The sequence below is a fragment of the Bacillus rossius genome, chromosome 16 (assembly GCF_032445375.1).
Source record: "Bacillus rossius redtenbacheri isolate Brsri chromosome 16, Brsri_v3, whole genome shotgun sequence".
Classification (NCBI taxonomy): domain Eukaryota; kingdom Metazoa; phylum Arthropoda; class Insecta; order Phasmatodea; family Bacillidae; genus Bacillus; species Bacillus rossius.
The window spans coordinates 8,316,111-8,343,397 of NC_086343.1; the positions used below are offsets into that span (position 1 = coordinate 8,316,111).

General features: G+C 36.6%; 4 protein-coding genes across 10 annotated transcripts in view; 2 read left to right on the plus strand and 2 right to left on the minus strand.

Annotated features, from left to right (window-relative positions):
* The window catches only part of LOC134540432 (uncharacterized), a 202,815-nt gene extending 187,411 nt beyond the window's left edge, over positions 1 to 15,404 (minus strand). For 5 of the 6 annotated variants that reach the window (XM_063383181.1, XM_063383178.1, XM_063383180.1 and 2 more), the window contains exon 1: positions 15,291 to 15,404. The gene's annotated coding sequence lies outside the window, so the exon portion shown is untranslated. The remainder of the gene's footprint in view (positions 1 to 15,290) is intronic. The other variant, XM_063383179.1, reaches the window with a different exon arrangement.
* LOC134540434 (putative nuclease HARBI1) lies at positions 2,194 to 4,127 on the plus strand. The gene is made up of 4 exons (XM_063383184.1): positions 2,194 to 2,595; positions 2,742 to 3,028; positions 3,110 to 3,701; positions 3,804 to 4,127. Exons 1-4 carry the CDS (start codon positions 2,390 to 2,392, stop codon positions 3,811 to 3,813), a joined length of 1,095 nt encoding a protein of 364 aa, XP_063239254.1. The 5' UTR covers positions 2,194 to 2,389; the 3' UTR covers positions 3,814 to 4,127.
* On the minus strand, positions 4,006 to 5,714 carry LOC134540435 (myb/SANT-like DNA-binding domain-containing protein 3). The gene is made up of 3 exons (XM_063383185.1): positions 5,205 to 5,714; positions 4,704 to 4,924; positions 4,006 to 4,557 (listed from the first exon to the last, which is right to left on the minus strand). Exons 1-3 carry the CDS (start codon positions 5,503 to 5,505, stop codon positions 4,114 to 4,116), a joined length of 966 nt encoding a protein of 321 aa, XP_063239255.1. The 5' UTR covers positions 5,506 to 5,714; the 3' UTR covers positions 4,006 to 4,113.
* A 2,570-nt stretch (positions 15,405 to 17,974) lies between the features above and the next one.
* On the plus strand, positions 17,975 to 27,114 carry LOC134540465 (DNA repair protein complementing XP-A cells). Of its 2 annotated transcripts, XR_010076445.1 has the most exons (6): positions 17,983 to 18,438; positions 21,020 to 21,262; positions 23,329 to 23,494; positions 23,927 to 24,044; positions 25,921 to 26,089; positions 26,696 to 26,778. XR_010076445.1 is itself a non-coding variant. In XM_063383234.1 (5 exons), the coding sequence occupies exons 1-5, from the start codon at positions 18,239 to 18,241 to the stop codon at positions 26,848 to 26,850; spliced, it is 882 nt and encodes a 293-aa protein (XP_063239304.1). In that variant the 5' UTR covers positions 17,975 to 18,238; the 3' UTR covers positions 26,851 to 27,114. The 2 variants fall into 2 exon arrangements, 1 of the variants encoding a protein (XP_063239304.1); XM_063383234.1 differs by lacking the exon at positions 25,921 to 26,089 and having other exon boundaries at positions 17,975 to 18,438; positions 26,696 to 27,114.
* The last annotated feature ends 173 nt before the right edge of the window (positions 27,115 to 27,287 follow it).

The following is a 27,287-nucleotide window of genomic DNA, read 5'->3' on the forward strand; positions in this document are numbered from 1 at the left end:
AGCAATACGTGAGAAATAGCGTGCTTATAGTTCCCCGCCTAAAAACACCATCATCCCACGCTCTTGTCCCGTAAGAAAGTAATGGTGGCAATGACGTAAGCGACGCCATCTTGGTGACGTCATTAGCATTGTTATGGAATCGTAAAATGCACCAGTCCGGCGGTTCGAATACAGAACGTTAACAAAAGCGTGTGGAGTCGCACCTGTGTTTCCGTACCATGTGCGTCTCTGCCTGAGGACGGGAGCAGATAGCAGTTCCCGAAACGTCGCTTGTTTCTGTTTTAGAAAACTGTCGTGTTTGTTTCGTCTTTTCGTTTGGCCGTGTTTTTGTCTCGTTTTGGCTGTTGTGCTGATTTTTTTTGGGTTCAATATTTTTGTGCTATCATCACTTGTGGGGGTTTTCTTCGTTTCTCTCTTCTTTTTTTTTTAATTTTTTTGGGTTTGGTATTTTTGTGCTGTCATCATTTGTGGGTGTTTTTTCGTTCTGTTAGTCATTTTTCTTTGTTTTTCTTGTTTGTTGACCATATTCCTGTTGTGGAGTATTGTGTGGCGTTAAATCCTGACAACGGCAATTTTTTGCTTAATTTGTGTTTTTTGTCATTTGTGTTTTTTTGTAGTTTTCTTCTACAGACATACATGTGCTAAGCAATTGCGTATGTCCAAAAGCCTACATCAAGTCATGCACTCCCATTGCACAAATCTTTCAAAGATAAAAGCGTGTGTGATTCACGATGGGGGAGTAAAGAAAATCATAGTTTTTTTTTGTCCCCCCCCCCCTTCTGATCGTGTAATGACAACTAGCACATGTCACAATCACACGGACGTCATAAAAATTCTGACAACAATACGAGATTCCTTGCAGCAAACACGTCATGTCATGTAGTGGTCTTCGACGTTTTGCCTACATTAAACATGTGTTAGAAAATTTAAATACTCTCATATTTCAAAGTAAAAAACAGTTCGAGAGTTTTATAAACCTGAAAATACGTAAACAGGATTTAACTTACATGCCTGTATTTAAATTTCCTCGACATTCCCTGACAAAAATTTAAATTTTCCCCGACTATTTTTTTTTGTTTGTTGCTAATACGCCTATTTTGCAATTTTCTGAAAGTAAACATACGCGTCATCAAACTTTGCTAAACTCTGCTACCAAGTAATTCTTAAATGCGCATGAAATATCAAATGGTACTCTCAGCATAAACAACTGGTTGTGAAAAACAAATAAATAAATCAGTTCAACTTTAATAAATTAGAAGAACATGAGAAAGAAGGCCCTAGGCTAGTTCGCAAACAAAAAAAAATCAAATAGTTAACTTACTTTTAATCTGAAAAATAAACTGATCACAATGTTTACAAAAACTCGCACAGAACAAATCGCAAAACATTATGCCATGAACTATATTCGTTTAAATTAGTAAGCATAAACCGTACAATTTAACGTACACTTGACATTCAGTTAATTTACCGTTAAAATTGTTTATGGCCAATAAGTTCAACTCAAGGGCGTCGCCAGCCGATAGCTTGGGGGGGGGGGGGAGGAAAGCAAGTTGTGAGAAAAGTATGTATTTTTTTGCATTTGGCTACATTATTTTATATCTCTAAGGCAGTGCCCCCCCCCTACCCCCTACCCACCCCCCCTGGCGACGCCCTTGGTTCAACTACAAAATAATTAACGTGCAGGGATTACTAATGTCTTACGTTGGTTGCAACCAAAATAAGCATAAACCTTATTTTCCATGACAACAGTTTAAAGAATTTTAGATAGTACTTCACTTGTTCGCTCGACTAGTTTCTACACAAAATATGCGAATTTTTGACATATCGAAGACCTTAGCAGGGCCGTATTTACGCGCAGGCTATCTAGGCTGTAGCCTATGGGCCCGCACCACAAATGGGGGCCCCGCACCAAACGACACGGAAAAAAAAAAAAATTATACTGCGATGTGGATCTTGTTATATTCTTAAAATACGCGTCGACATAGTGTCCATTTGTTTTGTGTGGATTGATTGCGCCGAACTAAACTGTTCTGTGGAAAGCAGATACATGAGTTGTGTCAGCATTTAGAAATCTGAAACACGTAACGTTGGCGAGTGGTGTAGTATGTATTCTGAACTTCATTTGCGGGGTGCGGGGTGGGGGGGGGGGGGGAGCAAAGCGAGATAAGAGGAGGAGGCTCTGTAAGGGCCGGTTTCACCAAGCGAAATTATCTCGATAAAGTAATGAATTATCCAGATTAACTGAATATCCCGTTTCACCACACCGAATATCTCGATCTTTTAGTGTTATCGAGATAAAATATTTTAACCACCGATTTTCGTGGTTAAAGTCTTATTATCGAGATAATATTGTAAAACGAAGTGACGAGAGGAGATTTTAAAAATTGTAATGGCTCGAGGCATGTACAATTTGATTTTTGAAGATGAAAGTGATGAAGAAGATGCCATTGTTCGTCGGCCACGATGGATGCGAGATAGAAGCGATTATTTTGAAATGTATGATGAAGAAGACTTTAAAATACATTTTCGCCTTTCAAAACAGTCGACTATGTTTGTTTTGGAACTTATAGAAAATCAACTACAGTTTCCCGAAAAGTAAGTTTATATTAATATTATTTCCTAATGTTAATTGTTTCTGTAGAATAATAAATATGTATATGAAATCATAGACAAGTAAAATAAAACTCATTTATACGAACATTACATTACAACCTTCAACATACTTTTTTCGTCTTTCACAGGAATATGTCAGTGTCGCCAATGAACCAACTGCTGGCTACACTTCGATTTTATGCTACAGGCTGTAACCAGCTAACCATTGGGGATTATGCTGGCTTTAGTAAACCCACAGCTCACCGAATAATACATAGGGTTAGCTCCGCAATTGCATCTCTTCGACCGCAATTCATTAAATTCCCAGAGACGATGGAAGAACTGAATTTAGCACAAAGGGATTTCTATGCAATTGCTAAATTTCCCAGGGCTATTGGTGCTATGGATTGCACTCATGTAAAAATCCAGTCACCAGGTTAGTTTAAACACTGATTTTATGCTACCTTTTTATTAAACATTGCAATCCACATACAAGCTTGTTTTATGTTTGTTGCAGGTGGAAACAATGCAGAATCCTACCGTAACAGAAAAGGTTACTTCTCTGTGAATGTGCAAGTAATTTGTAATACAAAATTGGAAATTACAGATATTGTTGCACGATGGCCTGGTTCCTCACATGATAGTACCATATTCAACAATAGCAACAGAAGGGCATGTTTTGAGAGAAGGGAGTATGGTGATTCTGTACTACTTGTTGATGCGGGCTATGCTTGTAGGTCATATCTAATGCCTCCATTAGATAATCCCAGAAGTCCACAGGAACACCTATTTAATGAGTCGCAAATTAGGTCAAGAAATCCTGTAGAGCGAACATTCGGTTGCTGGAAGCGACGTTTCCCAGTCTTATCTTTAGGATTGAGAGTGTCATTAGAACATTCGTTTGCCATCATTGTAGCGACTGGGGTGCTGCATAATATCCTGCGACAAACTGGGGAAGAATTCCCTCCAGACGACCCTAACCTCAATCTCCACCTCCCTTGGCAACAGTTGCTTGAGGAAGGAAATGTACAGCAGAACAACGAAAATGCAAACAGAAGGCCCAGATATGACAGTGTCAGGCATTTACTGATTGAAAACTATTTCAGGAGGTAAATGAAATTTACATATACCTATAATTAAATACCTATATATGTGTGTGTGTTGTAATACTTATTTAAGATACGATTATTTATCACTCTGTGTATTTTCAGTTTGTTGTAGGTCATACTGATCTATATGTCACACAGAGATGCCATCAACTTGAAGATTTGCTGGTGAAAATAACTACATATAGCAAGATGTATGGAATATTTTAATACATTTGCATTGTACAACTGCTTAGATCATACAAAATAATGTGACATAAGCGAACATGTATTATCTTTTATATAATTCTTAACATTTGTACTTGAAACTGTTTGTTAATAGGCACAATGAATATCACTTTGTAAATATACATGTAATATATAACAATTATGTCATGATAGTTGAGCAAATGTTTAATACATAAGAACAATTAAATTACTGCAAATGTTCTAGTTCTTTCTTTATTTTCAAGATTTGTAAAGATAAAAGTTCAGTTTGCAGCTTTTCCTGCTTTACTTTTTCTCGTTCTTGTTGTAACTGCAGTTCCCAGATTTCTTTCATAACTTCTTTTTCCTCGATTGCATGTTTTTTTGCAAGTTCAATTAGTTCGATTTTTGCTGCATTGACAGCACTTACTTCTTTCACTTTGGTGGCCGGGGTTGGTCGCCGCTTGCTAGTAAAGGGAGATTGCACTGAAGCATTTCCCCTACTGCTAGGAGGCATTGCCTTCCCACTACTTGCACTGCATGAATCAGTAGTATTGGTCTGCACTGTGTTTGTGATAGCCGAGTTGTTATTGGAGTGTCGAAGGGCAGAACACACAGGACTGCTGAGCATGGCTGGAGTATAATGCGTCCAGTCGCCATTTGGAAGAGTTACCTGTGGAAAAATTAAATTTGAACATTATGTGAGAGAAATAAAGTTAACACAGTGCATAGGCTATAGCTATACATGATTAATAAGCATAACTATGCACAGTGACACATCCATTAGGTTTTCTCAAAATAAAGTGTAGGCCTACTAACTGTCTCTGCCGTCTCCACGAAAGAAACATCCACTTCTGCTCCGACATCCAGTTGAATGCTGTCATCCTCATCAGTAGGCCTATTTGATGCATCAAATGGTAATATTATTGCATCTGAATCTGAATCGAAGGGATTCTTGGTACCATCGATAGTCGGTTTGATTAGGCTCTGCACTCTCTCACAAATGGGATCCTTACTAACTGTTTTTGAAGGACCTCCACCTGAAAAAATACAGAATTAATTTAGTTATGTGGTGTATATTTCATATCCACTGGTGGTATAGTGCGAAGTGTCTTCTTGACAGTGCAAAGGTTATAGTTCTGATTCCAACTCCACCCAAGATACCTCTTTAATATATTACAATTAATTCAAGTAACTAAAAAAATTGTTATTGCACATGTTTACAATTCGTAAAATTGCATTATGGATAAAAATGCATACAATATTTATTGCTGTACCTAAATATAATGTACCAGGATATACAGACAAAAAATATATTACCTGTTCCAGTTAATACTTGAACTCGTTGATCAGCAGAAGTCTTTCGCGTGTGCTTTTTGAGATTCTCCCACACCGCTTTTAAATTTTCTGCAGTCCTGTGATGTTCTCCAGACATACAATTGAAAGTATCTGCAAGTATTTGCCACTGCTTCATTTTTTGTTGCTGTGAAACACAATCTGTTTTTTTATTTTCAATGATATTGAAATGTTCAGTTACTAAATCTAAAAGAATGTATTTCTCCTGCTGCGATGTATTTTTATTTCTCTGCTTCTTTGACAAATTACAGCCTTGGCTCGCCATAGTAGCCTACGAAATTTCTAGCCAAACTTTGATAACGAAAGGTGTTTACAAACAGAAAATCGCGATAATTTCAGAAGATCGAGTTAAACTTATCTCGATTTTCTCAGAGAAAGATAATATGTGGTGAAACACATATAACTTTATCGAGATAGAAATGGAAGATTAACTTTTTATCTCGATAACATCATCGGGATTTTCAACTCGACTGGTGAAACCGGCCCTAAGCTGAGTCCAGTGAGCCCGTGCGACGTACAAAGATCAATAGCACGAACTCCAAGTCAGTAGACACTGTTTTCATGTTGACCTGGCGACGCGTCTTTTTTTTTTCGGCATGCATAAATTAAATTTGTGTGAATTTATGACCCATTCTGTAGTGTTTGTTTCGGTGTTTCAGTAATCGTGTGCGTCATTTATTATTTTTTTTTATCTTAATATGTAACTTTAGCCTTTAATTAAACACTTTCTTAACAACAAAGTAAAGCTATCACTGCAACAGGTTTTATAAATAACAGTTTTATGGATCGCCATAAAATACAAAGTAATCGCCATAAAAACAAAGCGGTATTCAAAAGCGGAAGCGCCAAACGAAAGATTGCAAAAGAGCAAGAAAAGAAGAACGAAGAAGTTATAGCCAAAGTCACGTCGTATGACCGATTATATGTTTAAGTAAGTTCATCAACTGCTTCAAACAATGACGATGTTACTTGTTCACCTGCTATACGGAGAACTATAAAGACACCGAAGTGGTAAGTTCAATAAAAATTGATTTTAAAAAATGTTGTCAAGTGCTTAAGGTCACCGTCTGGTGAGATCGATTTAGCGTTTTCACTGCCTAGAAACGAGGGGTCGATCAGAGTGAAATGAGGCCGAGACCGAGAGTCACGTGTCCCATAGCTAGAGCCCATGGGCGTCGCAACCGGCCGGGGGGCGGAGGGTACACGTCCCCCCCCCCCCCCCCCCAATAATTAAAGTCTTCAATTTCGTTCCCTCCAATAATATTTAGTTTCGTAGTTTCGTAGTTTCTCCTGATGTTTAAATTAATGATTTTGTGTGGATATAGCACCAGCAGATATGTTAACTGTGTTTTTTACAAATTTGTTCTCTGATATTTTTTATAAAAAATAAATTATATAGTGCAACCAACTATAACTATAATATTTAGGGGGAAAAAATGCCATAAAACCACCTTTATGCATCTTCAAACCCCAAATTTTCCCGGGGGAGGACCCCCGGACCCCCCGCTTTTTTTCCCCAGGGGATGGATATTCCTTAACAACTAAATCAATTGAAGTCGTAGTCGTCGTCCCCCCCCCCCCCCCCCAAAAAAATATATATCCTTGCGACGCCCATGGCTAGAGCCACGATTTTTTCGCGGATTTCTTTCATAGCAAAGTTAATTGGAAGCACCTAAGCATCTGCTTTACGATGACGATTGGACTACAGTGCACCTGACACGACTTTGACGACCGTGAGCCAGTTTAAAAAAATAAAATGGTTGTCTGTAAAGTCGGTTTACGGGCGATTATTTTACGTAATAACTAAACTTTGTGTGTTTGTGTTCTTCTTTTAATATAGTTTTTAAATTAATGTTTAAAAAAAGCTGTGTTTACTTTCATAAATTATTTTCGATTATTTTCATTGGTTTTCGTGTCACTTAATTCCTTAACCTCTAAATACTGTTTGGTTAAATTGTCTAGTTTAATAATAAACTAATGGATCAAAAATATGAGTTTTTAGGTCAATTAAAATAAACTACCCACCCAGACCCAGGCAAGAGGCACTGGAAGGGGATACTCAATATACCCCCCCCCCCTCCACCCTTCCCCTTAGAGAGGGCCCGCACCACAGATTCAGCCTAGGGGCCCACAGGCAGTAATTCCGGCCCTGGACCTTAGTGTTGTATGCCACTAGAAAGAACGTCAAAAGGTGGTCAAATTGACGGTTAAAAGTGTATTTTACCGAAAAGTGCCTCCAACATACAGATATGTAGAATTAAGTTGTCAGGAAAAACCGTTATGAAACCATGATATTCTCACAAAAAAACTGAAGAAATATTTCTTCATAATTGAGTTGTACATTAATATATAGTTTCATGTTCATTGTTTTTATTCAAAGTATTTTATAAATACATACTATTATTTTTAATGACTTCGTTACAACCAAGAATGTTCGTAAATATATATTTTTTAAATTCATGTTATTATGTTTAGGAAATGTCTACGTTTTCCTCATGTTGAAACCCTAATTTTTAATGTTGGCAATTCTCAACCGCACAGCTTTGTAGTGGTCATATTTCGCCTATAGAGTTACGCCACCCCCCTCCCCCCGCACAGAACAAGAGGGAGATATTGAAGTGCGACTCTTCTGTAGCGACATGTGGCGCTATATGTAGCGTGGACCCGTAACTACTAGCAAGTAGTTCAATGACACAGAAAATACATAAAATGGCGCCAAGTATATGAGACTACCCTTAACACAATGTGAATCTCTACATGCTCCAGCCATATCGGCCCTTTCATGTGAAACACGAGAAAACGAGACACTTTACAGAAAAAAAAGGAAAAAAAACAATGTTAATTTATCTACTTCACGACTAACTGCTTGGTAAAAGTAATTTAACTGTGCAAAAAAAACATACTTAATGATGTTTTTTAATTTAAAAAAAGTCGTGTTATATAAAAAATGAGCAGGAGATGCAAAAAAAAATCTGGTATGCCACACCACAAAAAAAAAATACGTGGACACCGAAGTGAAGTGAGTTTAATTTTCACAGGTTTGTTTGCCTGGGAACAGACCATGCATTACTTCTCACAATCAATGTAGCTACGTTAGCGATATATTATGAGTGCTACAATAATAATAATAATAATAATAATAATAATAATAATAAACTGTTGTATAAAAAATGAGATGCAAAAAACAAATTCTGGTTTCCACACAACAACAAAAAAAATACGTGGGACACCAAAGTGAAGTGGGTTAATTTTCACAGGTTTGTTTGCCTGAGAACAACAGGCCATGCATTACTTCTCACAATCACTGTAACTATGTTGGCGATATCTCATGTGTGCTACTGTCTAGCGGGGACGCGCCACAACGCCGAACGTACAATAACGCCCAAAAAAACCACAACGCCGAATGCCAAATTGACCACAACGCCGACAGCTAGAAAACTGCTGTGTACCACAACGCCGAAAAATGTCACAAAGGTTAGGTTATGTAAGGTTAGCACACAAATTCATTCAGTTGTTTTTTCATTTTGTTCCTGTGCCTTACCCCCCCCCCCCTCCCTTCCTTTTCGGCGTTACTGTATTTCGGCGTTGTGGTACACAGCAGTTTTCTAGCTGTCGGCGTTGCGGTCAATTTGGCATTCGGCGTTATTGTACGTTCGGCGTTGTGGTCTCGACCCCTGTCTAGCGGGCATTTCTCCCCCCGTGTCAACCCCCCCCCCCCCCTGCTCCCTTGCACGCGACTGGCGCGGCGACAGACACCGAGCCCCCCCCCCCCCCCCCACCACCCTAAGGGTCGGTCAACTGGCGCGCATCGATCACTGGCTCGCCCGGCCAGTGAACCTCCCTCCGCGCGAGGCGCCGTCGAATCAGCTTCGGGCAGCGATCGCCCGGAGCAGCGCTTATTAATATTCAAGCCAGCCCCCCTTCACATGCACAAGCGAAATAAAAGAACTGAAAGCGGACCCTAGCGTCCAAGTGCCCCGACCCTCTTTCGTCCAGCTCTTTCCATCCCTTCAGTCTCCTGCGTGATTGGAAAAAAAAAAGGGGGGTTCAGAGGCCACTCCAGTGTTTCAGGGGCACTATGCAACCCGCGTTAACATCATAAGACTCAATGCTATTTTCATTTTGCTTATAACTAATTAACTAATATAGATTTCGAAATGATGCTTGCTTGATATGTAAGACAACGATGCTCTTATCAAAGCCCCTGTCTTCAAAAACGTGCATAAATTATGGTTCAAACCTAAACAATACACTTATGCATATTAGTAAAGATTGGTATAAAACCATAATTTATGCCATATTTAGCATTGTGATACTGAACAGAACTATTCAATGCTCCTGAAGTATAATCGATGTATTTTACAGCTTCCAGTGGCAGTTAGCACTCGCAGTGGCGTAGCCAGGACTTGTGTATGGAGGGTGTTAAGAAGAATGACCGACCCCCCCCCCCCCCTGTATTAAAGTGGGGGGTCCTCCCCCGGGAAAATTTGGATTTTAAGGTGTAAAATAGTGCTATTTTAGCAGTTTTCGGTATTTAAATTTAAATATTGTAATGGTAAAAATTTTATTAATTTTAATATGAAATTAGTTTGAGTGATGAATAATAAATTAATTAAAGGTTTGGTGCTAAGGGGGGGGGGGGTTTGAACCTCTAAAAACCCCCCTGGCTACGCCCCTGAGCACTCGTCACGAACCACGGTCCTATTCTTCCTCCTGGGGTTTGGCTGGTGACTCGACGAACGGGATCTGAGGTTGGATTCGCTTGTAGATTGATCTCGGGTTGCTCACATGAAGTCCCTCCCTCCCTCCCTCCCCTCCTCAAAAGGTAAAAAAAAAATTCCATGTATTAAAGTTCAGCTTCACCCTAGATAATTTTTTTTTTTTCGTTTTTCGCTAATTACATATTTTCATGAATAAATCTGTTGAACATTAGAATGTGTTTCACAACTATGGAAACTTAGAATAAAGGATCTTCTCATGAGTGACGGCACCAAAATTAATTTTTAAAAAAAGTGTGTGTACTTATGTACACATGTTAAAAGTTACACTTCTTTTTGATTTAAGATACTGAACTATTTTGAAATTTACTTTAACAAAAATTAATTAAATAAATACTCAGTACTCAATATTAATATAAACATGTGTATAAAATTAATTATTTACTTTAGTAAAATAATCAGGACAGTCAATTATCTGATATCTCCTTAGTTTGTTGTACCTAGATAGAGAAAATAGATAAGAAAGTACATATTTATATGTTTAAATAGTGTGTGCTCTTATAAATGCCTGTTAAGAGTAGCAGAATAAAATAGCAATTTTTTTCGAACCACAGGTGTAGGTTGCTAACCTAAAAATTGTGTTTAATTAAATCTAAAAGTACATTTGTAACTGTAAAATCATGTGCAGGATTTATAAAAGCACATAATATTTTTTTTTCGAAATGTTATTCATGTTTGTAACTTGATTTGAATTTTCTTTGAACATTAAACAGACAATTGTGAATTTAATTTATTTTTCAATAATTAGGTAAATAATACAAACATCATTATTACAAAGTGGCCCCTTTACGTTTGCATGCATAAAGTTTGACGGCTGTATTTATTAACTACTACTTGCTGTTTACAATAAACATTAGCTTGTTCTAGAAAAAAAAACATTTTCTTCTTTCAAGTTTCTATTTTCCCCCATAACCCTGTTTTTGTTGCTTGTTCTTTCATTCCTCCCCTTCCCCTATCATCAACACACAATTTGAATTTTTGAGTCATTTCATTCTTTCATGAGTTTCTGCCTGTACTTGATAGCAGATATTTTTCTTCTGTACACAGCCACAAAAAAAAAAAAAAAACTATCTGGAACTGTTACAACTCCTCGCCATACTGTCTTGCACTTCCAGATAGCAGAACAGGCTCACTATATAGTGAATTCTAACTCATATGAACAATTTGGAAATCTGTTTCCAACTGTCACAGGGTTCCCACACTCTTAATTTGGACAATTTTCCTACGGTTTCCCATTCAAGCTTTTTTTTTCCTTGTGGTTCATCAACAATCTTTCAAGATAGGCCTACCATAAATATATAAAATATTAATCTAAAAATAATGATAAAAAAAATTGAACAAACATTAATAAACTGCAGAACAGACAATAAAATGATATCCTGCACAAAATACAATATTCACTGTTATAATTTCCATCAACACTGCATAACCATCTCTGCCAGTATGACTGAACACTTTCAAACTATACTGTGATTGTGATCAGGCAAACGACAAAAACAAGTTTGATTGTGCTTGAAATTAACGCACACACATCGCTTCAACTAGTGTCGAAAAGGTGAATGATTAACGACAAACATTTTCATGATTAAAATATACACAAACTGTTTTAAGATATAACGATACTACAAACTATAAAAAATTACTGTCTTGTAACTAAGATATTGTCAATTTCCCTGTGTTTTCCAGGTTTAGACGAAACCTCTCCAGTTCCTTGAGTTTTCACTTTCTGTGGGAACCCTGTGTCATATTCTTGTTAACAACTTCCAACACAATAAATTACAATGTGGCAATATGTTTGCAATGAACTTGATATGACTAGTTCAAAATATGCTTTCCCTAATGAGTACCGAAGCTTTAATCAATTACTTAGTTTGAATTCACATTGCCGAGGTAACAAAGTTCAGCTCGCAGAATGCAATTTTGTGCTATAACTGTAAATGTACTTAGGTAATAAAGACAATTTTAGATCTCTTTTGAAATGGTATAATTGAATAGGTAGATTCTGATATGCTCGCCTAAAAACAAAAATGCTGACAGTGGTTGCAAATTGGCAAAGAAAAATTTGGCAGTGAAATCATATTTTGATTTGTATTTACTTCTTCAGTAATCAAAAAAAAAGATTACAAAGTATTTTTCCAAGTTTTATCAAACTCTAAAAATTGTAAAGAATAATTATTAATATATAAACCCAAGTTCAATTGAAACCTCTTCTGGGTTATTCTTTCATTAGGTATCTGCATATTTTAATGACATAAATGGAGGTGTTGTAAAACTCTGGACTCTTATTCAAAAGAGTAAAGGTTTGAATCCTAGAGCAGCAATCTTGATTTTCGTTTTTTTTTTTTTTTTTAGTTTCTGGAATATACCAGTTTATAGAAACTTTCACACAAAAAAAAAAAGCCAAATTCACAGCTGCAAAATACTGTTTTAACTTAGAAAGCCTAGTGTTCATTCATGCTGTCAATGTTGTGGGGTCCAGAAAACCTGTTTTAACTGGGTTCGCCTACATGCATGAGTTGTCGTTGTGTTCACATTATCTGTTATCATCTTTGGGTTCTGTCTGTTTGCTGCTGTGTTGTCAAAGGTCGTTTTTGTCTTTATTTACTGTTCTTGTTGCTACTGTCACGTCATCGTCAGCTCACCGTTTCCATCTGTGCTGTGATAATTTTCTAATTCCTTCCATAGAATTTCCTGTGCTAAGTTTTTAAATTTTGCCATCAACTGATTGTGGCTTGTTGGCTGATTTCAACCACAATGGTTTAAACCATGGTCTTTTTAATAATGTTTTTTAAATAGAACATTTCAATTTTTTTTTAATGAAAGGCCTAATTCCACTCTAATAACCACATAAGTTTGCTCATTAATGTTTATTGTCATTTACTGGTACAAAAATTATATACTAATCCAGGTCTTATCATTTAAATTAAGCCTATCTGAATAAGTTGAAAATTATACCCAGGTAAATACCCCTCTAAAATTAACAATTAAATATTAAATAGTTAATACCAATTCTGTGGGAAATGCCCATTCTAGCTATGGAGAATCCTCTTCCTGTGGGGAAATATTCTTTCTGTGGTTAGGTCCCAGACAGAGGTGCAGATTTGCTGGACTTCAGTTCTTTGGTGCGATAACTTTTCTGGTTCAAAATGAGTGACAGAAAGCGGGATGTTGTGTGTGGCTTTCATTTGAACATGGTGAGAACCAAAATAACTAACATAATAAAAAAGGGCTGGTTTAAAAAAAAAAAAAAACTTTTTTTATTTTTTTTCAACCCTGCTTTAGACACAGAGTGTAATCAGCAATGGTGTATGTTCAAAATACCATCTTAAATCAACCTTCCCTACTGCAATAACTATTCAAAGAATGTACTGAAAAAGGATTGCAGGCTTTTTTTGTTGCTCATCTAATAAACTCTCTTGACTTTTAAGTTTCAGTTGCGTCGAAGTGGTAGAGTTTACACACGCTTCACTGTGCATTGCAAGTGCTGGGATGGTTCCTAATGAGAGGTAGTGTTTGATTTATCAGGTCCACACAGAAAAAGGCACATGTGGGTGCACTATACTAAAATTGTGGAAAACAAAATGGCGGATCCAAGATGGCCGTCAAGGTAAAGGTCATCCAATATGGCCGCTGTGATGTCACAATCCAAGATGGCCGTCAAGGTAAAGGTCATCCAATATGGCCGCTGTGATGTCACAATCCAAGATGGCCGTCAAGGTAAAGGTCATCCAATATGGCCGCCGTGATGTCACAATCCAAGATGGCCGTCAAGGTAAAGGTCATCCAATATGGCCGCCGTGATGTCACAATCCAAGATGGCGGTCCGGCACTACACCCTGAACCCTGGTGCCGGAGGAATATTTACATACTCCTCAAAAAAAAAATTATTTACAGAATCTACAAACTAGGTACTATAATATTCTTTTATGCACCTTAGGGAAATAAAATATGGTAAAATTTACATATCAAGTATCCAAGTTCATCCCTTGATACTGATGGCATGATCCTATTTACAGTCAGCTGGGGTCAAGTTGATAAACCCTTTCATTTTTTTAGACTAATTTTATTATTTTTAAAAATTACACAACTACATAACATTGTCCAAATGTACAGCATTTAATTAGAATTATTTTGTTATTCTTAACAAATTTATTTCATAAAATTTATAAAGAAAAGAAGAAAACAAGTATGTCACCCCAGTTTACTGTAAATATTGATCCTGTGGTACATACTGCTTGCAGTTTTAATTTAGTACATTGAAAGAACCTGGACATGACCAAAACTTGTGATATAACAAGGAATTATAATCATAAGCTGTATACATAAGAAATTATTTCCTAAGACCTGAAATAATTTGCTTGTATTGTGATAGTCAAATGTTTTTTTGAGTCAGGATCTTTCAACATACTAAATGAGAATTTTTAATCAAATTTGCTTAACTTTTACTCTAATTTTCCGAACTATTTTTCTTTCTAATTTATTTATTTTGAAATTTCCTGAAAGAACTAAAGAAAATTCAGCCTCCACCATTCCCAGATATACTAGTCTACTTCTCTCTCTTTTCTTTCTTTATTTCTTTTTATATGTAACATAACATTGCACACACTAATGTATTTTAAATATAACAATGCACTAAAAACCATCTTAAAAAATGCTTTTACAGTTTGGTTAACTGCAAACTGAAGCATGACATTTTCCCATAAAATTACTGTTACTAGAGAATTTCCGTGACTTTTTCAGGCGTTCAAGTGAATTTCCCCGAATAATTCCTGCTTTTATATCTTTCCATAATGTGGACATTCTATAAATTATATCAGCATCATGTAACACAGAATCAATATATACAGGATCATGCAATCGGGAACAAAATTAATTTCGATATTTGATACAGAACTTTTACCTAAGTCCACTTCGTTCAGAAAACAGATTAACTCCACAAATACTCACAAATACCCATATTTTCGTATATGTTTCTGTAAAAATAAAGATTAGGGAGAGACCATAAACATAGAATCAAACCGCTATTTTAGTACTATGGGAAAAAATACAATTTGTGATAAATAACAGTTATATAGTATGATTTCAAAGGTCATACCAATTTCCAATAAAAAAAAAAGCATTGAACATAACCCAAAACGTTTGCCACCGATCGATCGCCAACAAGAATCTGAAAAACATTTTTTGCTGCCGATTTCTTAACAACACGCGCCAACTCTCATATAAGTAAGAAATAAAACAATAATATTTACTACAAAAGCAAAATAACACTCACCAAATGACAGCTCAGACTATAATTAAAATACAACAATATTTAATGTTACCACCACCACTCAAAACCTTTAAATTTACCAGACTGCAATGGGTATGCTACATTTAATTAGACGTACAACATCTATGATATCGTAGAGCATATACAAAAGAGAAGGTTTTATTTCTGAAAGTAATTTTCTGACACACTAACAAAGAATATAACAATAATCTCCAAATTTGACAACATATTTGAAAGGGTAATCAAGATTGGGTTATGGCCTATAATTTTATCGATTTATAAAGTTGAACAGAAAACCCATAAATGTTTTTTTTTTTTTTTTTTTAATTATACTGTCAGAATTTATTACGGGATCTAGCCTACCCCAGCATTTCAGCAATAATTTTATCGAGGAATACAAATAATGCATCTCTTAGTTGAATATTACAGTTTGAACTTATGGTTTGTGTACATTTCTTAACTTACACAATATATATACAATTTTATTACTAGAACCTGGTAATCATAGAAGTCTCTTGAGAAAGGTCCTGAGGTAGTTTTATCGAAAATATTATAGACCTCTATAAATTCCTTGTAATCATTAGAGTGGGAATTGACATGTTACAATACGGTCTTTGTTACCTTTAAAAATAAATTAAATTTAAATCAAATAAACTATGACTCGATACCTACATTATCACATAGCATTTTTTTTTTCTGTGTATACCTCGCATAATATAAGATGTAAATCTTGCTCGTTAAAATGTAGCTAACCTATTATAACTAACCAGCTGTACTATTTTACAAAATTTTAATGTAGCTAACCTAACTTAATCATATACACAAATTTTAAGTATTTCAAAACAACAGATTCCATTTTCAACCAATCGAAGTTCCAAAGAACAATAAACTCTGAAAACTCTCTCGAAATTGTGAGACTGCCTGCAAAGGTGGTGACAAGAATTCCGACAGTTTGTGATGTCATCTCGATACTTAATTCCGCTAGTGATTGTCCAAGAATATGGTTTAACTAATGGTTTTTTTTTTTTAAACAAGTCATTTGACGTCGACCCAAGTGTCTCCTCGGCTCCTTCAGGCCGTTATGCCTCGTCAACGTCCTCCCTTGTTTCCCCAGTGCAACATCGGTGAAGTGCGATGGCCAGGGACGCACCAGCGTGCGCCCTAGCGTGCCAGTGAGCCGTTTTGTGCAATAGATAATTTTGTGTTTGTATATTTTCCCAAATGGTCATGGGCCTCAACAAGTATGTAAATAATGTAATCGTAATTTATTAATTCTGTAAATTTGCTTGTGATTAATGTTTCGTTTAGCTGTGTAAATATTCTGTGTTTTCTCAAGTGTGCTAGTCTGTAATTGTAGCCTGGCGCGCCGCGGGGTGGGACCTCTCCCACGCCGGCCGATTTCTCCTCCCCTCTCCCGCAGCCCGCGAGCTCCGGCCCGCTGGCGGGCGGGGAAGGGCAGTCGTGTTCAGGGCTCGAACCGAGAGAGTCGTGTACGCCGCTCCGCGCTGCTCGCGAGGCGCGTACCTTGAGCTCGTGACCAGTCGTACGCTTTAGTTCACGGATTGTCGCGGCAGCCGAGCTGCCTCCGCGAGTCGTTCATCTAACTGAATTTACGAGTCTTTCGAGTGACGTTACTAGCCGAGAGTTCCAGAACGCGGACGTGCAATTACGGGTCTCAGAACCTTCGTCGTCTTTACGAATCATTACGTAATGGGCCGCGCACGTATTGCGCTTCTTCGCAGAGTAACCTTAAACGGGGTCAGTATTACGTTGGAAAGTTCCCAACCCGGGTCGGGACGTCTTAACGGACAGTACGGTCTTACGTGAGTCCGGGTTGCCGCGGGAAGGGCGCTTGTTCCGCGACGGTTCCGCCAGGCTGCGGCAGGCTCTAAAACGATAATAAAAGGGGCTCGTGAAATCATCTACGCCGAGTTATCCTTGGAACAGCCTATCACTATCCCTCCTCACCTAACTCTCCCTCCAGGTCCCGTATTTCCCGGTCCCGGCCACGTCGGCCTGGACCCACACCTCACCAACGAGAGCAGAACGGGCACAACAGGACTATTATGTAAACGGGGAATCAGGAACCAGAAGCCGAGGGACGTCACATTCTTCTAGCAAAATTATTCCGACAGTGTCAAGAGTAGGCCCCCAGGACATATTTTTTCCCTGCGAAATAAACACAATTTATTCCATAATATTCAAGAGTTTTCCGTGACACAATTTGTATTTAATTATTACTTATAGATATATACAGATTACTCCTATATCAATCATCAAGATACAGAAATGAATAAGCGAGAAATTTGTTAATCGTGGTGTGAACAGTAAATAAAATTGTTTACAGAGATGAACAGAATGGAAAATATAAAACACTTTCATGAGAAATGCTGCTTTCCTCATTGTGATTTGGCTGCTTCAGTGTCTCAATAAGAGCAACGTTGACACACTTCGAGTCATTTCGTTAACTCAACAATGTTGATTGCGATACTCGCAAAAGCAGTTTCGAGAATAGGCTCTTAGCTCTCTATCGGATCATTTCATTGATTGGTGCTTTTCACAATTCTTTATGAAAATTATGAAATATAACTTATCTGTACAATGTTAAGTAAAATTCCTATAGAGACACTAATTAATTTCGGTCACAATTTGTAGTCTGCCGGAAGTCCATCCTAAAGACATGTTCTGTTCTGGCTTTATGGTCACTGAATGGCTACTTAAATGGCGGGAAGTGGTTATTGTTGTGGAAGTTAATGGTTATTGGCGTTAGAATTTATGACTATGTAGTAGTTTAATACTTTGTAGGCTAATATATCTATTTTTTGTAGTATTTAAAGGCGGTTATTGGGTTGGTGGGCGTTGTGTAGGACATAAAGCCAATCCAACCCAGTGTAGTCGTGAGGTAAATTCTTTAGTTTTGAACATAACCTGTAAACGTTTAATCTCACAACATGAGCAAACTAGAAAATGAGAACAAAAATGAGAAGTTTGAAGTTGATGAAAATTGTCCCGGAAGCAGCAGTGACAGTAACCAGTCTCCAACCAAAGAAATTGTTTTGACAGACTTTCAGAAAGCACGTATTGAAGAAAGAAGACAGAAAGCTCTTCTGTTGAGACATAGGAAACTCATACCTCACCCGTATGCAAAAATGTAAGTAGAATTTCTGTAAGCCGAAGAGCTATAAATAGTAATTCCTAACACATTCATTTACTGGAAATTATTAGTATGTTAATTGTATCAGTCAGGCAATGGTATAGGGGTGTACATTGTAGGGATATGCACAGAGGCAGAGGACTATGGGCCCTCCATGATTATAAAGCGTAAGTTACATTTGCAATAGCATGCAAGCAGCATGTAAATAGCACAGTTGCACACACTCGGCATGAAAATCCAAGCTACACTTGCACACAACACAGCTGTTTGTAAAAAAATCTCTATTTTCTATTTTCCCCTTTAGTTACTTCTATCAAAATTTTCTTTCAAACGTTTAAACTTTGTTAGCTAACTAGATTTTGCTATTTTGCTTTAAATTACTAGGAACACTGTATTACCTTGAAAATAAATACCTTATTCGAATTAGTTTCACTATTTTCTTTGAAATACACATATTAAAACCATTTTTGTATAATTAGTGTATGCTGATCGGCCATAACCAGATATTGGCACACAGCACAGAGAAAAGTTAGAAGTTTGATGTGCACGGGTGGTTTTCCTGTGCATGTGCTATTTTCCAATGTACAGTTGGTTACGTTATGTACATTTTAAACTGGTAATTTCTAACCAACCATTGAAATGACTACATTATTTTTAATGTAGCTAGTCTACCCAACCATACTATTTTATAGTATTTTAAATATAGATAACCTGGTCTGACAATTTTCATACATGACTTTGAATTTAACCTAGAATGGGATGGATCAGAAGTTAAGTTTTATTACTTCATGTGAAGATTTGCAGTATTCCTTAATGAACTTACAATTTTTTAGCTGTCTCTCAACTAAACTGTGCCTCTACAAATTGAGGATAATCACTACATGCAAATTTAAGAAGGTTTTAAGCTAATTGACATTCAGAAAGATTTATCAATTATCATCATGAGATGGAAGTTTGTTTCTCTGCATCTTGATGAAAAGTAATGGCACAAAACTCATATTTAGGGGCCAGCCTAGTCAGGGGTGTATGTGGTAGTGAGGTGGGATGATAAGTACTACACTCGCTGGTGTTTCTAGGGCGGTATCGCCTCAAGGCGCAAGGCTCTGAACAGGTGCGCAGTCTTCTCATCATGCATAGGACAACTATGAAATTTGAGCAGTAACTATAACATTAGATAGTGGAGAAATGAAGACGAAAGTGTTATTCAAGGCCTTGGGTGCTTTCAAGAATCTTTACCAGGAGTTTGACTAAATATTATTCTGAAAACTCACGTTTTAGCCTTTTTTCTCTCTCCTAAAAAAATAGTTAAAAAACGTAATACGGAAATAAGAACTACTCTTCCGCATCAACACATTCTTAAGTGCTTTTTAATAAACAGCCACAACTTGGATATAAGCAGTTTTAAAATCGCGATATTTCTTCTGAAGCTCTGCACACTGTGTGTGCCCAGGTAGGCCGTCAGCTTAAAACTATAAAATTACATTACCACTTTTTACAACCTAGTTAAAAGTTACGATCTATTCCTATTTAATTGCTGATTTAATCAACTAAACTGAGAACAGCATCCCCACTTTTTTTTTAAATAATCAAGCCTAAGTGCTCATTGTAAAAGACAACTCTCCACAGAGTAAATCACAGTAGAAAGATTTGAGCACCAGTGTCTATTTCAGCAGTGTCAGTCACAACGCTGTCCAGTATTTCATCCGACGTTGCAGTTCTCAATTTTCAGGGTAATACTAAGTAGTACCTGGTTCGTACCCTCTTGAACAATCAAAAATTAAGGAGTTTTAAAGGACCTCTTTACTTCATCGCCTTTGCCATAATCAAGAGGTAAAAAACCATTTGCAATATCACAAAAGTACCTCAGAGAAAATAACAATGTTAAATAATTAATGGACAAAAAATAATTTAGTTAGTTAATTCAATTCTTACAGATAAGCCCCTAGTGTCCAGAATTATCTCTGGAACACATCTAACCCAAGCAGTGTCTATCTGAATTTTAAAAGTTTAAAGTAAGACAATGAAACACACCTTTTTAGTTTAAAGGCGAGATACAAACTATGAAAAACAAATGAAAAAAAAGTTTTTTTTTGTATATGAAATCTAATCACGTGACCTTGAAATTATCCAGTTGTACTGGGCACGCACAAAGAGTTTTTTTTTTTGCTGCCAAGTCGGGAACGAAAGCAGCTTAAAATTCCCGCATTTATCCACGACTTGGAAGCTATCGGTCTTTATTAAGGAGTCATTAAGGATATCAGCCGACCTCAGTAGCGTAGACGAATGCACACCGGCTTACGGTGCGAGGGGTCCTGGGCTCGAGTCCCGGGTAAGGCATGGGTGTCCATATATATATATTCTGATATTTGATAAAAGAGTTGAAATTGAGATTCACACCGAATATGATGACCCTTTGGCCGTTGGCGAAAGCTGTCGACCACATAATATATATATAAAAAAAAATAAGGCTATCAAGGAGGCGTACGAACCCTGTAGTGAACAAACAGCAACCTCGGCCAGCACTACCATGAAGGCGGGCACTTTAGTGACGTTGCCAGGGGCTCCTCGCTCGTTCCAGAGACAAGAGCTCGCCGGAGAAGAGCATCATCAAGGTGCAGGGCTCGAGGTTCGTCGACACGGGCGGGGGGTTCCTCCTGGAGGAGGACGACGACGCGGAGGAGCAGCTCATGAAGCTGCCGCTGACGCACCAGCCGGCGCCGATCATCGAGCCCGACCGCCCAACCTGCCTGGAGTGCCAGGCCGTGTTCAACGACTCCTTCCTCTTCCAGACCTTCGACTACGCCGTGTGCGACGCGTGCAGGTGACGTGGCTCTCACGGGATCACCAGTTCAATGTTTATCATGAGACACACACACACAAAGGAATCATGAGTTGAATGTTTATCATGAGACACACACACAAAGGAATCATCAGTTGAATGTTTATCATGAGACACACACACAAAGGAATCATCAGTTAAATGTTTATCATGAGACACACACACACAAAGGAATCATCAGTTGAATGTTTATCATGACACACACACACACAAAGGAATCATGAGTTGAATGTTTATCATGAGACAGACACACACAAAGGAATCATCAGTTGAATGTTTATCATGACACACACACACAAAGGAATCATCAGTTGAATGTTTATCATGAGACACAGACACACAAAGGAATCATCAGTTGAATCTTTATCATGAGACACACACACACACACAAAGGAATAATCAGTTGAATGTTTATCATGACACACACACACACACAAAGGAATCATGAGTTGAATGTTTATCATGACACACACACACACAAAAAGGAATCATCAGTTGAATGTTTATCATGAGACACACACACACACAAAGGAATAATCAGTTGAATGTTTATCATGAGACACACACACACAAAGGAATCATCCGTTGAATGTTTATCATGACACACACACACAAAGGAATCATGAGTTGAGTGTTTATCATGAGACAGACACACACAAAGGAATCATCAGTTGAATGTTTATCATGAGACACACACACACACACAAATGAATCATCAGTTGAATGTTTATCATGAGACACACATACAAAGGAATCATCAGTTGAATGTTTATCATGAGACACACACACACACAAAGGAATCATCAGTTGAATGTTTATCATGAGACACACACACACACAAAGGAATCATCAGTTGAATGTTTATCATAACACACACACACACAAAGGAATCATCAGTTGAATGTTTATCATAACACACACACACACAAAGGAATCATCAGTTCAATGTTTATCAGGAGACACACAAACAAAGGAATCATCAGTTTAATTTTTGATCATGAGACACACACAAAGGAATCATCAGTTGAATGTTTATCATAAGAGACACACACACACAAAGGAATCATCATTTGAATGTTTATCATGAGACACACACAAAGGAATCATCAGTTGAATGTTTATCATGAGACACACACACGTTTCAAGATTATTTTTAATACTTGTATTTACCCTGATGATGGGACGAAAATCACAAGTATATTGTTAATAGAACTTTTAGAACCTTACAAGTTATACATAGACAAGATTTTATGGTTTTGATTTTAGGCCAATTTCATTTTTAAAACAGAAGATTTTGGTGTTAATAATTTATATGCTGCATTTTTGTGAAAACAATTTGTAATAAATTAGTTTAAAAGTGATCCAATGGGAGATTCACAATAAAACAAATTAAAATAATTTTTCTGATCCATGAACGTTGGTAAAAAAAAATTTTTTGGTTCGGAAATGACATTCCTTGAAATTCAAGCATTAAAAGGTTACGGTTTTTTATGAATTGAATTAAGTTTTGGTTAAGTGCAACTTAATTCCATGATGTAACTTGTGTTTGGGTGCTATGTGGTTTATTAACTTGCATTTTTGTTGTTATGCTGTGTTTTGACACGCATTTCGGTGTTATTTCGATTTTATCGCAATTCACCATATAACCTTGTCCCTAACTAAACAATAAGTGGAGATCACGTTTCTGTTATGGCCACAGTAAATTTTTCAGTCTTTAGATTTTTTTTTTAACTGCGGGGTTTTGAAAGTTCTGCCTTCAATACGGAGGGGTTCGACCAAATTATATGCCCCTGGGCCCGTAGCTTCTATTGATGGCCCTGCCAACAGTGGCTTGCAATGATATAATTTTGTCACATATGCATAGTCAAAAAGTTAATAGTTTAAAACATTATTTATTTTTTTAAATTTACATTTTATTATCTAGCCCTCATTAAAGTCTGTTAATTTTTCCGGCGTTTGCAAGATGCTCATATGGAAAGAGCATTCCAAATTTGGTTGAAACAAAAAATTGCAATGATTACAACTACGGTACTGTGTTTGCTCGACAGAGATAACGATGACAAACACGCTCTCATCACCAAGACCGACGCCAAGAATGAGTACTTGCTCAAGGACTGCGACCTGGAGAAAAGGGAGCCCCCGTTGAAATTTATCGTGAAGAAAAACCCACACAACGTTCGTTGGGGAGACATGAAACTGTACCTTCAGATCCAGGTAAGTTGTCTCCTTGCTAATTTTTTTTTTTTTGCATGAGGCACAATAGAGCTCAAATATTTGCATTTTCAGTGCCAGATTTTTGCTAAGTCTTTTTGTTCCCCACTTGGACAAAATCAACAAGGAGGCTCAAAAATTGTCTAGGAAATGTTACTTTTTTTTTTTTTTTTTTTTAGAAAACTATTTAACTCTAGAGAGTAAATCAATTGGACCCTTATGCGTGCCTGTTTGTAAAACTATTTAAAATATTAAAATAAGATACTTTTCTCCCAAACTTGACAAGGCCTACGGTGGCCATGTGATCTGCATCCGGATCTTCTGCCAAAGTCATTTTAGTTTAGTCCCTTACATTCCTCCCTTCCCTACAACCGTGGTTGGTTAGTAGTTACCCAATTCAAGATTTAGAGAAAAATATTTTGTCATTGTTTTTAGGTAGAAGAAAGAGCCCTAGAAGTCTGGGGCTCAGAGGAGAAATTACTCGAAGAGAGGGAGCTAAGAGAGGAGAAGAAGAGTAAAGCAAAGATAAAGAAATATAACAAACAAGTAAAAGGTTAGTGAGATTCACAGTGTATTAATGCAACAGACCTTCACTTTCGTGCTTATGCTCTATTGCACAGGTGTCTACTTAGTCACAAAAGTAATGAAACTGAAAGACTTGTCAGAGCCACAAAAAGGTCCTGAAATACATATACAGTAACGGTGCCAAGTCATGAAACTTCAATTTTCAGTAGCCGTTTGTTAACTTATGTGTTTTGACTTCTTACTTCATTTTATAGACGCACATTAAATATAAATAATTAGAGAATCTGTGCTGCCATGTATTTTTTTATCGACTTATTTTACGTGGCAGTTAAGGCTTGCACTTTCCATTATTATTACTGATGTAGAGTATTTGGCCATCCAGTAAAGGAATTGCTGAGTTAAGTTGTTTATTATGGAAACAAAGAAACTTACTGACATCAGAAATATCATGTTTATCAGTAATTTATACGATAAATCTGGCTCATAGACTGTTGGCTGCATGTATGTATTGCACAATTCTGTTTTCTTCTTGCTCATGTCACCATAATTTCAGTGATGTGTTGGTTATGTATTGGCAACAGTGGAAAGAGTTGTAAGAGCAGCAACAGTCAGCAACAGAACAAACTATATTGTGTTGCCTTCCACATTGTTATTAAACTATTTAAGATTTAGACAAGAAGTACACTACTGTTTTGCGATAGCTACACAAACATGTGGCTGTGTCACGGTTCATCTAAAGTGTCTGAAATATAATTTTTTTAACTTGTGACTTCCATGACTGCCAACACGTGAAAACAACAGGAAGGTGTCTTGTGTAAAATAACTTATTTATTTTTTGGCAAACAAAGGTAACTTAACTATTATTGTGTAATTTCTTTTGGACCGTAACACTTCATTGGCCGTCTCTGAATGTGCAAGGCCTTGATTACTACGGTTACACGTTGGTTCAAGCTCGCATTCGGATCACAGATTTTATTTTTCTATTTAAAGTTGAATAAAGGTATTTGTAGCATGACTTTTTATTAATTTAAATTGTTTGGCGTGATCTTTTATACTTCACTTTTTAAATAAACGTACTTTCCATGAATGGGTTTTGTTTTCATGAATAAACTTATCTAACAAAAAAAAATTTTTTCTCGTATAAACGTCACACCCTTACTTTTCAAACTTGATTTTAGAATAAAATGTGCGACGATTGTGCGAAAAATCACGGTATTTCATACCTATTGTTAAATTATTTTAATATAATTACATATTAAATAATTAAATTTTTCAGCCTCCATGTGTAAATTCATGTTTCATTAAGGAACTAACGGGTCAGTAACAAACAAATGAGAACAAGCTAAAAATAGGAGTTAAAAAAAGTTATTTTCCATTTAGTCACAAAAAAAACATTCTCCTTCACTTTATAAACAAAATTGTGCAGTTGCATAGATAAGTCAATGTAAATTAATGATGATGATAGGATAAGTAATTTCTGTACAACAGAAATTATGTCTTTTTGCTGCAAAGTACCTGTGTGTACCTGATACTAGTTTACTCTGAGACACTTCAGCACATGTTGAATTTTTTATGGCACTAAATGACATTCATTGAAAAATTAAAAATATTTCCTTGATAAAAATCTGTAATCTGTGCTATTTTAGCTGAATGTTTTCTTTAGTAAGCTTATGTATGGCCTTTGAATATATATACTGTATAGAAGTCGCGAGTGGATAGGATTTACTCTACGTTTTTCAGAAGCGTATGATGAGCAGCTTGGGAACTTCACCGCTGCAGTGCGCTGCCGTAACGCCCTGTATCGTCTTAGTTGTTATTTACACGTTAGAGCGCAGCCCTGTCGCCCGCTGTCATTCCCCGCACCCCCCACCTATCATTCACTGCAGCTCGAGTTCGTTCAACAGGAGGGGGAAGGGGTGTTTGAAGAGTTCGACACTTCTCCGCCAGGGACCACCACAAGTCGATGCCCTAGAGATGGTGGCGATTGCGGCGGTGAATTAACCAACTACCTCAAAACCGTATTAGAAGTTTTAACCTGGGCTGGCGACTTCTATACAGTATATATATTCAAAGGTATGGCTATGTAAATTATTTCAATAGTTTATTGTAAAATGTTAAATGACAGTGGATGTAAAGCAAGCACTAATTTTTGTATTTATATTACTGCTGGTTTAAAAAAAGAAATTCAATTAATTTCATCTTAGGTTATCTTTCTTTTTAATTAATTTTTGAGTACTATTAAATTAAAATACATGTGCATTTGCATTCCATGCTTTTCTAAGAATGAGACATTTCTAAAAATATTTTAACCACAATGTGATTTCCCCTAAATCGGTTCGGTATCTATGAATTGGTAACAGTTAAATCCACATATTGGCATAATTTTTTGAATCTGTATAGCTCTAAGTGCTACTTCAAAACAGCACAATTCAAAGAGCATTACTTAGAGGAGCAGGTATAGTATACAAATTTGTTAAAATTATGCCAAAGACAATGAAATTCAAACTTTTTTTTTTTAGTGCATTACAAACTTTTTTGTTTGGTAGAAAGATTTGTCTAAATATATGGGTTATTTTAAGTTTGTGGTTAATTTAGAATTCGGTTCTTAGGAACTGCATATGTGAATGCATAAACTAGTTAAGCTAGTTAAAATTATTTTTTTTTTGTTTGAAATTTTAGCACTACGTATGTCTGTGCGGAGCAGTCTGTATGATCGCACACATTCATCATCACACGAGCATACATTTGGGCCGGAAACGTACAATGAAGATGAAGATAATTACTCAAGGACATGCCAGACTTGTAAATTTGAAGAAACGTTTGAAAAAATGTGATGTGTTTAAAAGATCTATTGTGGTAGTCTATTGGGTATTTATTGTCAATGGTTGAAATTAGTGTAAGTAATTATGTTATCTATTTTTTTTTATCAAGAGTAGCACTATGTTATACATGGTGCATATTAATTTTTAGGCAATTTTTACTATCAAATGTTTTATATTGTTTTAACATATTAAATAGGAAATATTATAATATAATTGTAATGTTTACTTAATGCTGCATATATTATGAAATTCAATGAAAAAGAGATGAATTTGATCTAGATTGTGTTTGTGATTTTATTTTACCTCCTATATCACTTCATTCAGACATATTTTTTAAATGTATTCCATGTCCAAGTTGTTAGATGTATTAGATAGTGCAATCCACTAAGATTCTTTGTTATATTGGTTGCTTCTTTGGCAGAAATTTAACAGGATAGTGGACAATTTAC

Coding starts and splice junctions, on each gene's coding strand:
- LOC134540434 (XM_063383184.1), top strand. CDS start 2,390: ATGGCTCGAGGCATGTACAATTTGATTTTTGAAGATGAAAGTGATGAA. Junction 2,596..2,741: donor CAACTACAGTTTCCCGAAAA/GTAAGTTTATAT, acceptor CGTCTTTCACAG/GAATATGTCAGTGTCGCCAA. Junction 3,029..3,109: donor TGTAAAAATCCAGTCACCAG/GTTAGTTTAAAC, acceptor TGTTTGTTGCAG/GTGGAAACAATGCAGAATCC.
- LOC134540465 (XM_063383234.1), top strand. CDS start 18,239: ATGAGCAAACTAGAAAATGAGAACAAAAATGAGAAGTTTGAAGTTGAT. Junction 21,263..23,328: donor GCCGTGTGCGACGCGTGCAG/GTGACGTGGCTC, acceptor TTTGCTCGACAG/AGATAACGATGACAAACACG. Junction 23,495..23,926: donor AACTGTACCTTCAGATCCAG/GTAAGTTGTCTC, acceptor CATTGTTTTTAG/GTAGAAGAAAGAGCCCTAGA.
- LOC134540435 (XM_063383185.1), bottom strand. CDS start 5,505: ATGGCGAGCCAAGGCTGTAATTTGTCAAAGAAGCAGAGAAATAAAAAT. Junction 4,925..5,204: donor TCAAGTATTAACTGGAACAG/GTAATATATTTT, acceptor GTATTTTTTCAG/GTGGAGGTCCTTCAAAAACA. Junction 4,558..4,703: donor TCGTGGAGACGGCAGAGACA/GTTAGTAGGCCT, acceptor ATTTTTCCACAG/GTAACTCTTCCAAATGGCGA.